The 12,629-nt window shown below is 45.0% G+C and overlaps 1 protein-coding gene and 1 long non-coding RNA gene across 6 annotated transcripts in view; both read left to right on the top strand.

Moving 5' to 3' along the window:
• The window catches only part of GAPVD1 (GTPase activating protein and VPS9 domains 1), a 93,144-nt gene extending 88,129 nt beyond the window's left edge, over positions 1-5,015 (top strand). For all 5 annotated transcript variants that reach the window (XM_081281925.1, XM_081281923.1, XM_081281921.1 and 2 more), the window contains one exon: positions 1,321-5,015. In XM_081281925.1, the coding sequence (XP_081138051.1) occupies positions 1,321-1,461 (141 nt within the window). In that variant the 3' untranslated portion in view covers positions 1,462-5,015. The remainder of the gene's footprint in view (positions 1-1,320) is intronic.
• A 4,790-nt stretch (positions 5,016-9,805) lies between these two features.
• Positions 9,806-12,177, top strand: LOC308641974. The gene is made up of 3 exons (XR_014020476.1): positions 9,806-9,954; positions 10,636-10,715; positions 11,980-12,177. It is a non-coding gene; the product is annotated as an uncharacterized lncRNA (long non-coding RNA).
• Positions 12,178-12,629: the final 452 nt, after the last annotated feature.

The raw sequence follows: 12,629 nt of genomic DNA, 5'->3' as shown, positions 1-12,629 counted from the left end.
AGGCGAGCGCGCTACCGCTTGAGCCACATCCCCAGCCCACTTATTTATTTTTTTATGTGGCACTGAGGATCGAACTTAGTGCCTCACACATGCTAGTCGACCACTTTACCACTGAGCCACAAACCCAGCCCAGTGCCTATAGATCTTAATTGGGGCTTAATGTGTCATCCTTGAGTGAATGAAAACAGGTTCTTTTTATTGTACTTTTGTAATCTTCTTTCACATGGAATTCTTTATAATGGTTGTTAAATAGACCACCAGATTTACCAATCACTTCTCTCTTCTTTGAGCCTCTTATTTTATAATTATACTTCGTTATTTTAAAAAGTATTGACATCTTTTGTCTGTCTTTTTTTTTTTTTTAATGGTGCTAGGAATTGAACCCAGAGCTTTGTGCATGTGAGGAAAGCACTCTACCATCTGAGCTATATTCCTTTGTCTTTCTTTGAACTCTAAAATTACAGTTCACTTAAACATTTTATTTTGAACATTTTGGGTATGACCATGCAGTTTGGGTGCACACAGCCCCAGGTGACATCACTGAATATTAGCACACCACAGCCGCTGATATCTAAAATATGTCTGACATTTGTCTTCCTAATCTTTAGTATTGGTGATATTTCTGCAACTGAAACTTTTGGCTCAGAGTCAGAAACCCCACACACAGGCAGGTGCAACTTCTCCTGGCCTTTGCTGTTCCCTATTCTGAGTGTGATCTGGCTAGTCCTTCTGCAGAGCCATTTTGAACAGATTTTAAGGAAGGGGGTCAGCTTATCGTCTTATTAACTATTTAATAGCATATGTCCTTTCTGTCCATGTGAAAGAAAGTGAACAAACAGAAGATGTTCTGTGTCCCCTCTTGGCTATAGGGGGCACATTACCTTTTTTATTTATTTATTTTTTTACTCTCAGCTGATTCTACCTGGACTTCCTAACCAGATATTATCAGTTAGCCTACAGCATTTATTTTCTTATCTAACTTTCTGGAATCCTGGACTGTTGAAGAAGATTATGGAGATTAGTTCAGCCACCTGAAGGGCTACCAAGATTAGGTGATTTGCCAGGATGGAAGGCTCTGGGTAGTTCAGCTAGGATTAGAACCCAACTGCCTTTCCAGTATATTGTTTATAGATTACTTCCAAAAAGCAATTTAGGGTTTATTTTCAAAAGGACTGGTATTTCTTTCTCTCTCTCTCTCACACACACACACACACACAAAAAAAAAAAAAAAAAAAAAAACATTTAAAGAACACATGCTAAGATGACTTGGGCAGAGCTTAGCATCTGAGTAATTGACTTGTTCATTTTTCACTTCTCTAGGCAAACCCACCTTGCCTGCTGTCCACTGTGCAGTACATCAGCAGCTTCTATGCCAGCTGTCTGTCTGGAGAAGAGTCCTATTGGTGGATGCAGTTCACAGCAGCAGTAGAATTCATTAAAACCATTGATGACCGAAAGTGACCAAGACAAAGACCCACCATGGCAGCAGACTGTTAGTCAGGCAAACAGATCTCTAAGAAAATGCAGCAGCTGCTTTGAAGGCTGAAGATTGTTTTTGTATAATATTGTACAGCATTCAGACATTTTAAAACAGATCTTTACTAAAACAGATTAATGAGCTAACAAGCAGGTTCTCTTTTCTTTGGGCTCTTTTCCTTTCTAAGTTGCATATTTAATTTTCTTGTCCCCAAGTAGAGAATAGTACTGCAAAAAGGGACCACATTTTTTCAGGTATTTTGAAATATTGAAAAACAGAACAGAATCTCTTAAGGAATTCCTAGACGTCCATTCATGGATACCCCATTCTTTCCTATTATTTTAAAAAGAACAGTACACCTCTTTTAAGATGCTGTCTTATATGCATCTAATAGAAGAAAGATACCAGCTGCACTGAGGGTTATAATAGTGGTGCATTTGTGGCATTATCTATAAATACACTCACCTAAGTTGAAAAGCTAAGAAGGAAATGTAAATATAATATATATTTATATTTGATGTAATATGGACATCTTCAGATTCTAATAAACAAGGAATATTGCTGATAGTAGGTTGTGAAAAACCCTCTTGTGAAATGGTTTCCTTGACAAAATTTAAGCTGAGCTTAAAAGCAAAAAACAGAAATATTTATTAAAGTGTCATACAGGTCATTGAACTCTTAGATGTGGAGTCTGATGAGGAGTCTGGAAGTCCCTGAGGAGGTCATGTAGGCACAGCATTCTGTGGAAGCACGTGAACCTGCACTCCTAAGAGACAGACTCTCTAGGTGACATAAAAAGGAACAGTAGACAGCCAAGATATCAGTGTGGTACTTCTCATCTAAAATACTAAGTATGCTATAGAAACCCCAGACAGAGCTCCTTATAAACCTTTAATTGTAATATATTTTTGATGATTATTCACATTGAATGCACAGACCAGGAATTCAGTGAATGTCATTTTTTTTAAAACTAATTTGTATTGTCTGCTCTAGTGATACAGGTTTTACTAGTGATAAACTATTTTAACCAACCATACTATTCTTATGGAAAAAAAACTATTTTGACAGGTTTCTGTGCCTTTATTTCTCTATTCTGAAAAAAAGTAATGTGTTTCAGTAGTTTGGTTTGAATTGTGTATTGATAATTAATCAGGAATGGGCTTTGGTGTCTGAGCAACTGGCCCAGGAGGTACACCAAAGCTTCAAGCACAAATCTTGTACATAGGCCATCATCAACTTGTTCTGCTTTGTATGTTTCCTAAACATGTTTATCTTCTAACAAACACAATCCCATTGAGCCCCTCATTGCTGGCAGCAATTTTAGGCATTTGTTTTTAAGGGAACTGTGACAACTAGCCATGAGCAGGTGGATACAGAAGCTGTCTGCTCTCTTCTTGAGATCTCTGTGTCTCCTAATGCCAAAAGAAGCTGGATTTTTTTTTCATGCCTCCACTTCTTGCTCATTTATTTTAAAACACCCAAATAATAAGTTATACATAGGAGTGTGGGATGTGGTTTCTGTCTTTTAGGGAAAGATCAAAATTAAATTAGTACTACAAAATGTCCTTTTGAATGTTAGGTCAAGAAATCCATGTACAGGGCTGGGAAGTCACTCAGTGGTAGAATGCTTGCCCGGCATGCTCAAAGCCCAGGGTTCAAGTCACAGCACCACACACAAAAAACAAGTGAATTTGAGGGCTGGGGTTATGGCTCAGAGGTATAGCACTTGCCTAACATGCATAAGGCCTTTGTTCCAATCTCCATCACTGCAAAAGAAAAAAAATCCATGTAGAAAGCCATGTGCTTCATGGGCTGTCGCTCACTAACAACCCTGCTTGAGTATTAGAAGTCACAACCCATCATAAGTACATTATAAGACAAACTGTATGACATGACTTCTGAGACCTAGATGGGGGTCCGTTTACTTCAGCATTTGATTGAGTAAATGTTAGTCAACTGAAGACTTAGAAGAGTTGGATTCATTGTTATGGGACTTAAATCATAAATCAATGAAAGATTTTTTTTCCTCTACTATGGTAGCTAAATATATTCCATGTTTTATCACTGTGGAAATAAATATGAAGATGTGGACATTGCACCAGGGTTCTTTTCTGTGGAAGAGAGGTGGTGGATTTGGGGTGTTGGGCTACATTGCAGGCAAGAATTGGGGTTCTGCAGTGCTCAAGCAGTATTGACGTAGAACCGTTGATTCAGAAGCTGACCAAGAAGCATAGGACAGCTGTTCCAGGGACAGCTCCCCCTAAAGTCCCTTTCAGGAGCAGGGGGACTTCATCATTAACCATCACCTCTCTGGGTTCATGATAGTATTTCTTAAAGTGTTGATTTCTGAATTAGTCATTCTCTGTATGGCAATGATAGTATGTGAGACAGAAAAATGACTCTTACATTTGGGGAGGAAAGAGGAACAGTTGTTCTTCAAGGCTTTTTTACTACCTTCTAATACTTGTTTTACATGAAGGATTAGTGCAAAGGTACAAAATCACCATTGGGAACATTCAGGAGCCACCAGTTATTATACAGAACTTACAGAGTTAATGCATATTCTATGGAGAGACAATAGCTCAGCTCACTGCAGTCTTGTGGAATTTTCTTAAAAGAAAAACCATTTTTGTATTAATATTTTGTTTCTGGAAGTAAGAGAAATACAGATTGAACACAGTCTTTTCTTATAAAGTTTTTTTTTTTTTTTTTTTTTTTTTAGGAAAAAACCTAGTGAATAGTTTGTTGTTTCTCTTCACTTTAGGTAAAACCTCAGCCATAATAATTGCTTTTTTTTTCCTTTATAAAAACCTGCTTAGGAAAGTCTTTTATACAGATAGGTAAGAAAATTAGGCTTTCTGGGAGATTGAAAATAGCTATGATGCATGGTTTTCTTTTTCTGTTATATCCTGGAAGCCTGTGTTTAAAGTGGACTTTACAAATACATGTTCCTAAGGTGCATAAGCAGGATAACAAAAATCCAGCCGAAACAGTATGGAGCTGTGTTCTTGCCATATGAACTGGTACCTGAGAGTTGCCAAACCTAGGCACCATCTTCCTATTGCTTGCTGTAAGAATTCCAGTTTGGGCCAAGTAAAGGTCAGCTAGGTGTTTTAAATGTATGAGTCTTGAAAATGTCTTCTCTGCTGACAGTGGGTGTGAAGAGGGAAGGCAGGAACATGCTTGTTCAAAGGCTGGTGAATAGCGTTAGTGGACTGCATAGACGTGATAGAAATGTAGTGCAGTTAGCGTCCTCAGCGGTGTAGCCTGGGTGGCCTTCTGCCTTTCCATCCCTGATTTGTTCCTTTGAAGAAAAATCTGTTTTCCCTCCCTTTAGTTGAGTCTATATGTAATTGTTACAATGGGGGGGGGGTCAGAAACCGTCTTCTTGAAACTCAAAAACAGTTTTAGTAAGTGGATTAACAGTAATGGGGTATTTGAGATGTTCTGAATGCCAAAATTCTTGAAAGATTTGCAAGATTAGTAATTACTTAATGACTTAATGTATGTTAGAATGTAGGTTACCAAGAAGCAGGATGACCAAGAATAGCTCTATTACTCATGAGAACACTTGGAGACATGAAGGTAGATCTGCTGCAGCAGGAGAGCTGTGGTTGAGCTGCAGAGTCCTGTGGAGCAGCACGAGCCACCGCCAGAGCTCAGGATAGAGGAAGGCCCAGCAGCACTGGCCTCTCACCTTAACTCGCCTCTGCCAAGGTAATCGTCTTGTCTACCGTCTCCTCCTGTGCTTCCCCTGTACTAAAAAGCTTTGTACTGCCTCCTGTCTCGAAACTGGTAACACCTTGAAGCCTCAGTCCATGAGCTTGCACAATCTTGTATATGAACAGGAAGCCCATCCTGTCTCCCAATGTGATTACTGCTGTATGGCGTCAATCTGTAAAACTGATTAAAAGGGAGAGCAGTTTCATTCACTGGCCTTCATGTTTCCATCATCTATTTTGTATTCAGAAGCATTTCTGAAACTTTATTTGGCTTTTCGAATATGATTGATGTTCTCCATGGATTCACACTGTCCTTTTCATCTGAACATCCGAGGATACTTGTCCACATGGGACGGGAAGGAATCCAAGTGACCCAGCAGCGCTGAGAGATGGTGAACAGCCGCTGTTTCTGCACACTTCTGTCTGACATTTGTAGCTATTCCTCAGCCTTAGTTCTAAATATGGAAGTGCTGTACAATATGTACAGAAGCCTGTACAACCCTTTCAGCAGAGGGTGGCTACTACTAGACAGGAGTCCCAGCTTACACAGGCCGGCTCCTCTGAGGCTCCTCACTGGTGGGCAGGTGTTTTCTCCATGTGGACTGCACTTCATTTAGAAGGAAGCATTTGAAAGCTGGCTTTGGGGTTGGTTTTCTTTCATTTGATTCAGTATTAAAGTAGGTGGGAGGACTTGTCTGAAGTTGAAAGTAGAATTCAACTTTTCTTCCCAACTTGGAGCTGCCTATGTCTTGTTAGGTTTGTCCACTCAACCCTCTCTCTAGATAAGTGGCGCTGTAACTTTTCTCCAAAAGACACTGAGCCAGCTCCTCCTGCCTGCCTGAGGTGCTGCTCCGCCCTGAAGATGACCATGGAAAGCCAAACTAGGTCCGCAGCTATAAATGTGACCCCTGCCTAAAGAATTACATGAAGAGCTTATGCCTCGGTAGAGTCCTTTCTATCTGCGTAGGGTAGTGAAATGCAGTCCTCATACTTCAGAAAACATTGACCAAAAAACCATATTGGCTGGAAAATCTCTGGTTGTGAGGGCCCAGAAAATATCTTCCACATTTTGTGCTAAAATAGAAAAAGCTCAATTCCAAGTCTCTGGATCTGCTGTAGACAATGAAAATGAAGCCATGGTAATTTTATTTCTGTTAACTGTACAGAAATCAGCATATTGCTGGCTAACTGCATGAAATCTTATACTCTCTCGAAGAGTACCCAATATTATTTTTTAAAATAGATATTTTCTCATCTGCTTTCCTTACCCCCATAATTGGTAGTTTTGATAAAAAACTTTTGTAACCAGGGCTGTTGACAGACACTGCTGCTGACCTGACCTTCCCTGACTAAATGAATTATAATATTTTGGGGTAGGACCCAGGAATTAGTCCATTTTCTTCCAGCACACTAGGGAACTCTACCGTTGTCTCTTAGACTTCCTGTTAAGACTTTCCTGGTGTGCTTGTTGGCTTATATTGGAATCCATAAGGAGTGGCACCAGGAATCTTTAAACAAGTCCTCCAGGTGACTCTTACACTCAAATGAGTGAGAATCCCAGGAAAGCCAGCATTCATAAAGTAAGGGCCACTGTCTTCCCACCTGTATGGCCACCTGGGACTATTATTCATAGGGCTGCATGCCTGTGGTCCCATACTATATATCAATTTCTGGGGAAGTCCCAGGAATCTACATTTCTGGTAAGGGCCCCCAGCCGACTCAGGAAAATTTGGGATTCATTACAGAATCCACACAAACACCTGGCTCCACATCCCACCAGGGACATTCATATGAATGGGAGTTGACCCTTCCAAGGGACGAGGACTCTTGCCTGCTGCAAGTCCAGTAACCCTCTAACCATGTCTCTTCACATGCTTAAGTCCACATGTTTTCTTCATTCACAATGCCTGAGTTATGTAATGCTGTCTCCTTAACCTCAAGTCACTACACATCCCAGGAGGATTGTAGTCAATGATATACACAAATTTGTTTCATCTTTTTGTCTCGTTTTCCACTGTATGCTTTTAAAATGTCTGTTTCAATTGTATCTTGTGTCCATTTGAAACCTATGTCCCCTGTTTAACAGCAGCACCAGTAGCGCAGTCCCTAGCCTCCCCCCAGTGCAGCCAGCCTGCCCTACTGGAAACAGGTCATAGCCGCCAGCTCCCCAGTCAGTATGGGCACTCCCACTCCTGGATTTATTTGCTTTCCTCTGGCCCACCTTACATCTTAACCTCTGGTGACCCTGTTTTCCTTCTCTTGTGGCTGTGATGGTGATAGGTGAGGCCACCTCTGCTGCTTGGATGGGTGGGAGCTTCGAGTCAACCGGGCCAGAGGAGGCAATTGTGCAGGAAAGGGTGGGAGGGAGGGGGTGAGGGCCATCCGACTGGCACAGTGCAGCCAGCAATGCCCAACAAACCTCTACAGCAAGATAGGACCACACCAACAAACCTAAAGAGGTCTTGCCCCTCCCTGGATGAGGACTGTCTTTTCATTAACTAAAAAGCCAAGGGTTTCAAGTGGACATGCATGTGCCAAGCTCAGGAACTGGAGGGTGAGTCTCATCTGATCTCTGCCAAGAACCAGACCTAAAGCAAGTGACAGCCTCTGGGAAGAGTGTTTATTGATTTTGGCTCTGTGGCCTCATGGGTCCCATGCAGTCTCTAGTTTTGTCACGTGTATCAAATCTTGAACTATTACTTCTGTGCTGGCACTTAACTGAGGGCACGTAACTGGCAAGAAGTTACCAGAGATTGCCAGGAATAAGGGGTGCTTGGACTCCTAGATAGGAAATGTGCTCCACTGAGCTGACTCCACGGGAACTTGAGTCTTTCCAATGAACACAAATTTTAGGTGCCAAGAGTCTTTCCAACCTAGCATACAGACAGCTCAGGCTGGGAAATCCTGGAAAGACACCCTTCAGACAAAGGCCAACAACACCCTGGTTGAAGGCAGCCAGCACTGGCTCTCCTCTGGTGGCCCAGGAACACCAGCACCCGTGCACAGAGACATCACTCAGAGAATCTATTTTTAATTGAAAGATTCAGCTGAGAGCTTAAGTTCCATTATGATCCGTGGCCATGAATAGGAATCATGAAATGCCTGTCCTGGTTTTGAAACTTTAATCCGGAAGTTCCCTACTCATCCCTCCTCAGCTCTGGCTTGCCCTGTTTTAGCCTCTCTTCTTGGCTGCCCCTCCTAGGTGCCCTGAGAAATGAAGTCTGATCAGATTTCTCTTCTGCCTGAAATCTTTTCTGTTTGGGTTCCAGCCTACCTTTACAGTACACTCCCTCCAATTCCATCCAAGCCCCTCAAAACTGTCACCTTTAACCAAAGTGCAGCTAGGCTTTTGCTCATGTCTGATATGACCACCCCTACTCTGCCCCAAGTGGCCCTTCCTGGAGGACATTCCTCAGATGACCCCCTTCCTACCCTCCCCATTGGGGCATGACCCCCTCTGCCCCTGAACCTATCCCTCTACACGACAGTGATACCCCTGGAACATGAGCTCTCCTGTCTCCAAATGGCAGGTGCCCCAAATGTTTGCTGATGGGGGTGATGGGTAGCTGGAGGAACTCCTCAGTGCCAGTATTCTTCCCTTCCTTCCTAATTCGGCCCCTGCCAAGTGAGGGACTTTCCCTCCTGTACCTCCCCGGGCCGGGGCTCGGAAGTTCACCAAGCGCACAGCCCCTGCCCTCGCCGTGCTGGTGTGGTGGAGGCACCACCGAGCACCAAGTCTTGGCCCGCGAGAAGGCTCCACCGCGCCCCGAACCCTGGAGGTCCATGGGCACCTCGGCCGCCGCCGGGCGGGTCTGGGAATTCCGGGGCACATGGGGGAGTGGCCGGCTCCTGCCGCGGACCCCAGCGGGTCGCGGGGTGGGCGACCTTCCTGCCCTCCTCCCCTTTGGGATCCAGGCGCCTGGTGGGCTGCCACATGTGGGTGCTGCTGGACCACGTGGGAGCGAACAACCCGGAGGAGGAAGGCTGAGACCAACGCATGGGGCAGATGACATGCCACACCCTGTCGCCTCTCCTGTCTACTTGCAGCCAGGAGGATACCGCATCCTGCTGGGCTGACTCCCTGATCCCACCCAAGTGTGCTTGTCCCTTTGCAGTTTGCACCCCCTTGTCTGAGGGCAGGTTCCTCCTATTTGGGGAAGTAATCATTCTCATCCTTTTTATTATTTGCGGTGGCATCTATAAACCTATGTGCTGTTCTTTTGGAAATCCTCAGATTTAACCTCATTTCAGCGTGCCACCTGCCTTGCACAGGTGCTCTTCTAGAATCTACTGTTCCCTGGATTGGTTTCTGGGTTGGCCAGCTTCCTCCCAGGGCCCTGCTTTGCTGTTCCTTGAGTGACATCTTGTGGCCAAGTATAGGTACAAAAGGCAGCTTAGCAAAGGGCTCCTCCAGCCTCTGGAAGAGCAGTAAGGATGCCCAGAGGGAGGGGGCGCTCTGGGGCATGGAATCAGCCCAGCCCTTCACTAGGACAGCTCTAGACCGACCTCAGAACTGGCCCAGGTTCCCTGCTTTAAACACACTAATACACCAGGTTCCACTAATACACCAGGATCCCTTGTAGCCCAGCCTGAGTTCTGGCAAATAGTCATTATTTCCATCACATTAAGCTTTTCTGTAGCAACTGAATGACAAGGTTATTATTCCAACTTCACAGGTGTTGCGAAAGCTCTGCTGCATAGCCAGTGCCTTGAGTACAGCTCTGACCTCTCTAAAAGACCTCTCTGGACACAGTGGTGAGAATCACAGGAATCCACCTGTCCCTTTCTGCAAGGAGGCGCTGCTGGAGGTGCCTGTGTTGTTAGTCACAGTCACACCTGGAACTGCAAGACCATTATTTTCATGTGCCAGGTGCAGTGTGAGTGATTACACACAATGCCTTCCAGCAAGGTCAGCATTATAAGACCCATTTTACTGAAAAGGAAGCTGAGACTCAGAAAGGGTGAAGTGGCTTATTCAAAACCTTACTGAAATAAATAAATAAATGGCAGAGCTAGGATCTGAATCCAGATCTTAAGTATTCCCAAGACTGTATTTTGTAGCTATGATGAGATCTTGTCTGCCTTCTACAAAGCCAGCCTCACAGGACTGTGTGGGATCATGGGATCTGGGGAGGGGAAGGGGCTCTTCAAACTGTAGAGGATGCTGCCCATGACAGTTCCTATTATCCCAATCCTGGTGTGCACTTCTTGTGCATGTGAGTCCTCAAGGTCAGGGCTGAACACCCAGCATAGAGTGTGGCACTTGGAGGACATCAGCAAATCAGATTGGATTTTAGTCTCCCAAGGAGGGAAGATCCACTTTGCCAAATCCAGTACAGGTGCAATCCCAGTATCAAGGCCACAGCAAGGACAGACCGATCTACCATATTCAGAAAGAGAAGGGGTGGGTGACCTTCACCTCCTCCTCTGTTGCAGCTGGCTGGCATCTGAATTCCCCCCTGCAGGGCCCAGACAGTAGCTGGGGATCCCTTGCAGACCCTGCAGAAAGCAGCAAGGTAGGTAGAATATCAATATGGCTGTGAAGGTGGAGGGACAGATGAGAGAAAGCCTCCAGGTGACGGAGTAGAGCAGTCCCACTGGGCGGCTGCCTCCTCCCTGTGCACAGATTGAACCCATGATGAAGATGAATGGAAACCCCTTTGCTGGAAAATGTGGTTGCAATTGAGATGGCTACCTGAGCTGAGGGGTCCTCCCACCAGCCCCAAGCAGGGAAATATGAGGATTTGGAATTTCAGCAGCAGCAGTCACATGGTTATCACAGAAACTAGGCAAAACTGATCAATACCCCCAATTACAGGATAAATGATTCAGGACACCCATTAGCCTGGCAAGAATTAGCGGACTCAAACAGCGGCCTCGGGGGTCAGGCAGCCACTGCAACAGACAACAGCTTGCACAAGAGAAAGGCAGCCCAGATGGGTGAAGACCCCTGGCCCAGCTCAGCCCTCAGTGAGGTGGTGTTAATGACCAGACACCTTTCCTCCTGTGGTTAAGGGATTTTAATGGCTGGTTGAGGGAGACGATGTGGGATTGTCTTGTGGCTTATTTAGCATCCACTATGAAAACAACCATGTGTACAGCATCCAAATCCCTCACTGGGAGGCAGGACTGATGAGGACACTGTGTCTTCATCTTTCCAGACTGAAAAATCCCAATTTTTCTCAATATGTCCACTGCAGAGCAATATGTGATCATTCGGTCACATGCACTGTGGACCAGGAAGGAAGTTTTGCAGAGATTTAATATTGTTGACAAGATTGCAGGGGGCTGGCTTAACTCACTTCAGGTGCTCTCGAAGCATTCGCACAATGGATAAGCTAATTACAAATCATGCCTATTTATTCATTCAACAGGGCCTGGGGGAAATTCAAAGAGGCAACACTGTCTTAACTTCATTCAATTTGTAGTCTGTGATTAAACGGAACACAGCTGCAAGGCCCCAGCAACACTGCCCGATTCCTGCCTTTCTCTGGATCAGGCTGACCCCTTCTCAGGGAGCCACACCTGTCCTCAAGCAGGGTCCTGTCATCCTTCTTCTGCCCCTCAGCTGCCCATGGGATGCTGTGTTTTTGGGGCAAGGCCCAGCAGCAGCCCTCACTTCAGCTCCCTTATCTGTCAAGTGGGCAATGCCCTTGCTGCAGGATTCCTGAGAGGAGTAAGGGAGATGTTGGGTGTCCCCTGGCTGTTCCAGAGCCCAGTCAGTCACTGTGTGGTGAAGTTCATTCTTTGGCCTCCTCCTCTGTCTTTGTACACTCACAGGCTGTCACTAAGTCAGAGGACCCAGGCTCATCCAGACAACCCATGGCCACAGCAAGCTTATCTACTGTCCCTTGCCCAGCACTGGATGCACATGGCCTTGCATCACCTTCTGACTACAACCCTGGGAGTCCAGACCTCCGTGCTTTGACAGGGTGACCAGCCATCTCCATCTGCCCAGCACTGAGAGTTTTCCCTGGATGTGGCATCATTTAGGACTAAATCCTGACAGTCCCAGGTGAACCAGGACAGTTGGTCACTTTCACTCTTGGCACCCACGGAACTCTCCTTCCCCATTTCCTAAAATAAACCAAAAATAAGGCTAATGTTACCTTCAATCTTGAGAAACATCTGGGAGACCCAAGGTTATTTATGATCATCAATAAATGACAAGATCCAAACAGCCAATGTTTGCTCAGTATTTCTAGATTTACATGGTGTTTTTAAATCACTGGATGAGTGTTTTGGGGCTTCCTTTCTGCTTACGCTGTACTCTCTGACTGAGTCCCACTGAGTCCCATGGCAAGAGCATCGGATCCTCTTCCTTTTCCCCCATTGAGGCTGCAGACCTGGCAGCTCCTTGGATTCTGTGGCCCTCTGCTCAGCATGCAGCTTCTGCCCCTCTTTTCTGCCTTTTCTCTTAGATGCTCCCA

This window comes from Spermophilus citellus (assembly GCF_964194105.1).
Source record: "Spermophilus citellus genome assembly, chromosome: 2".
NCBI classification, from domain to species: domain Eukaryota; kingdom Metazoa; phylum Chordata; class Mammalia; order Rodentia; family Sciuridae; genus Spermophilus; species Spermophilus citellus.
The sequence above is the reverse complement of the archived record's forward strand: the minus strand, read 5'-3'. Positions and strand labels throughout refer to the sequence as shown.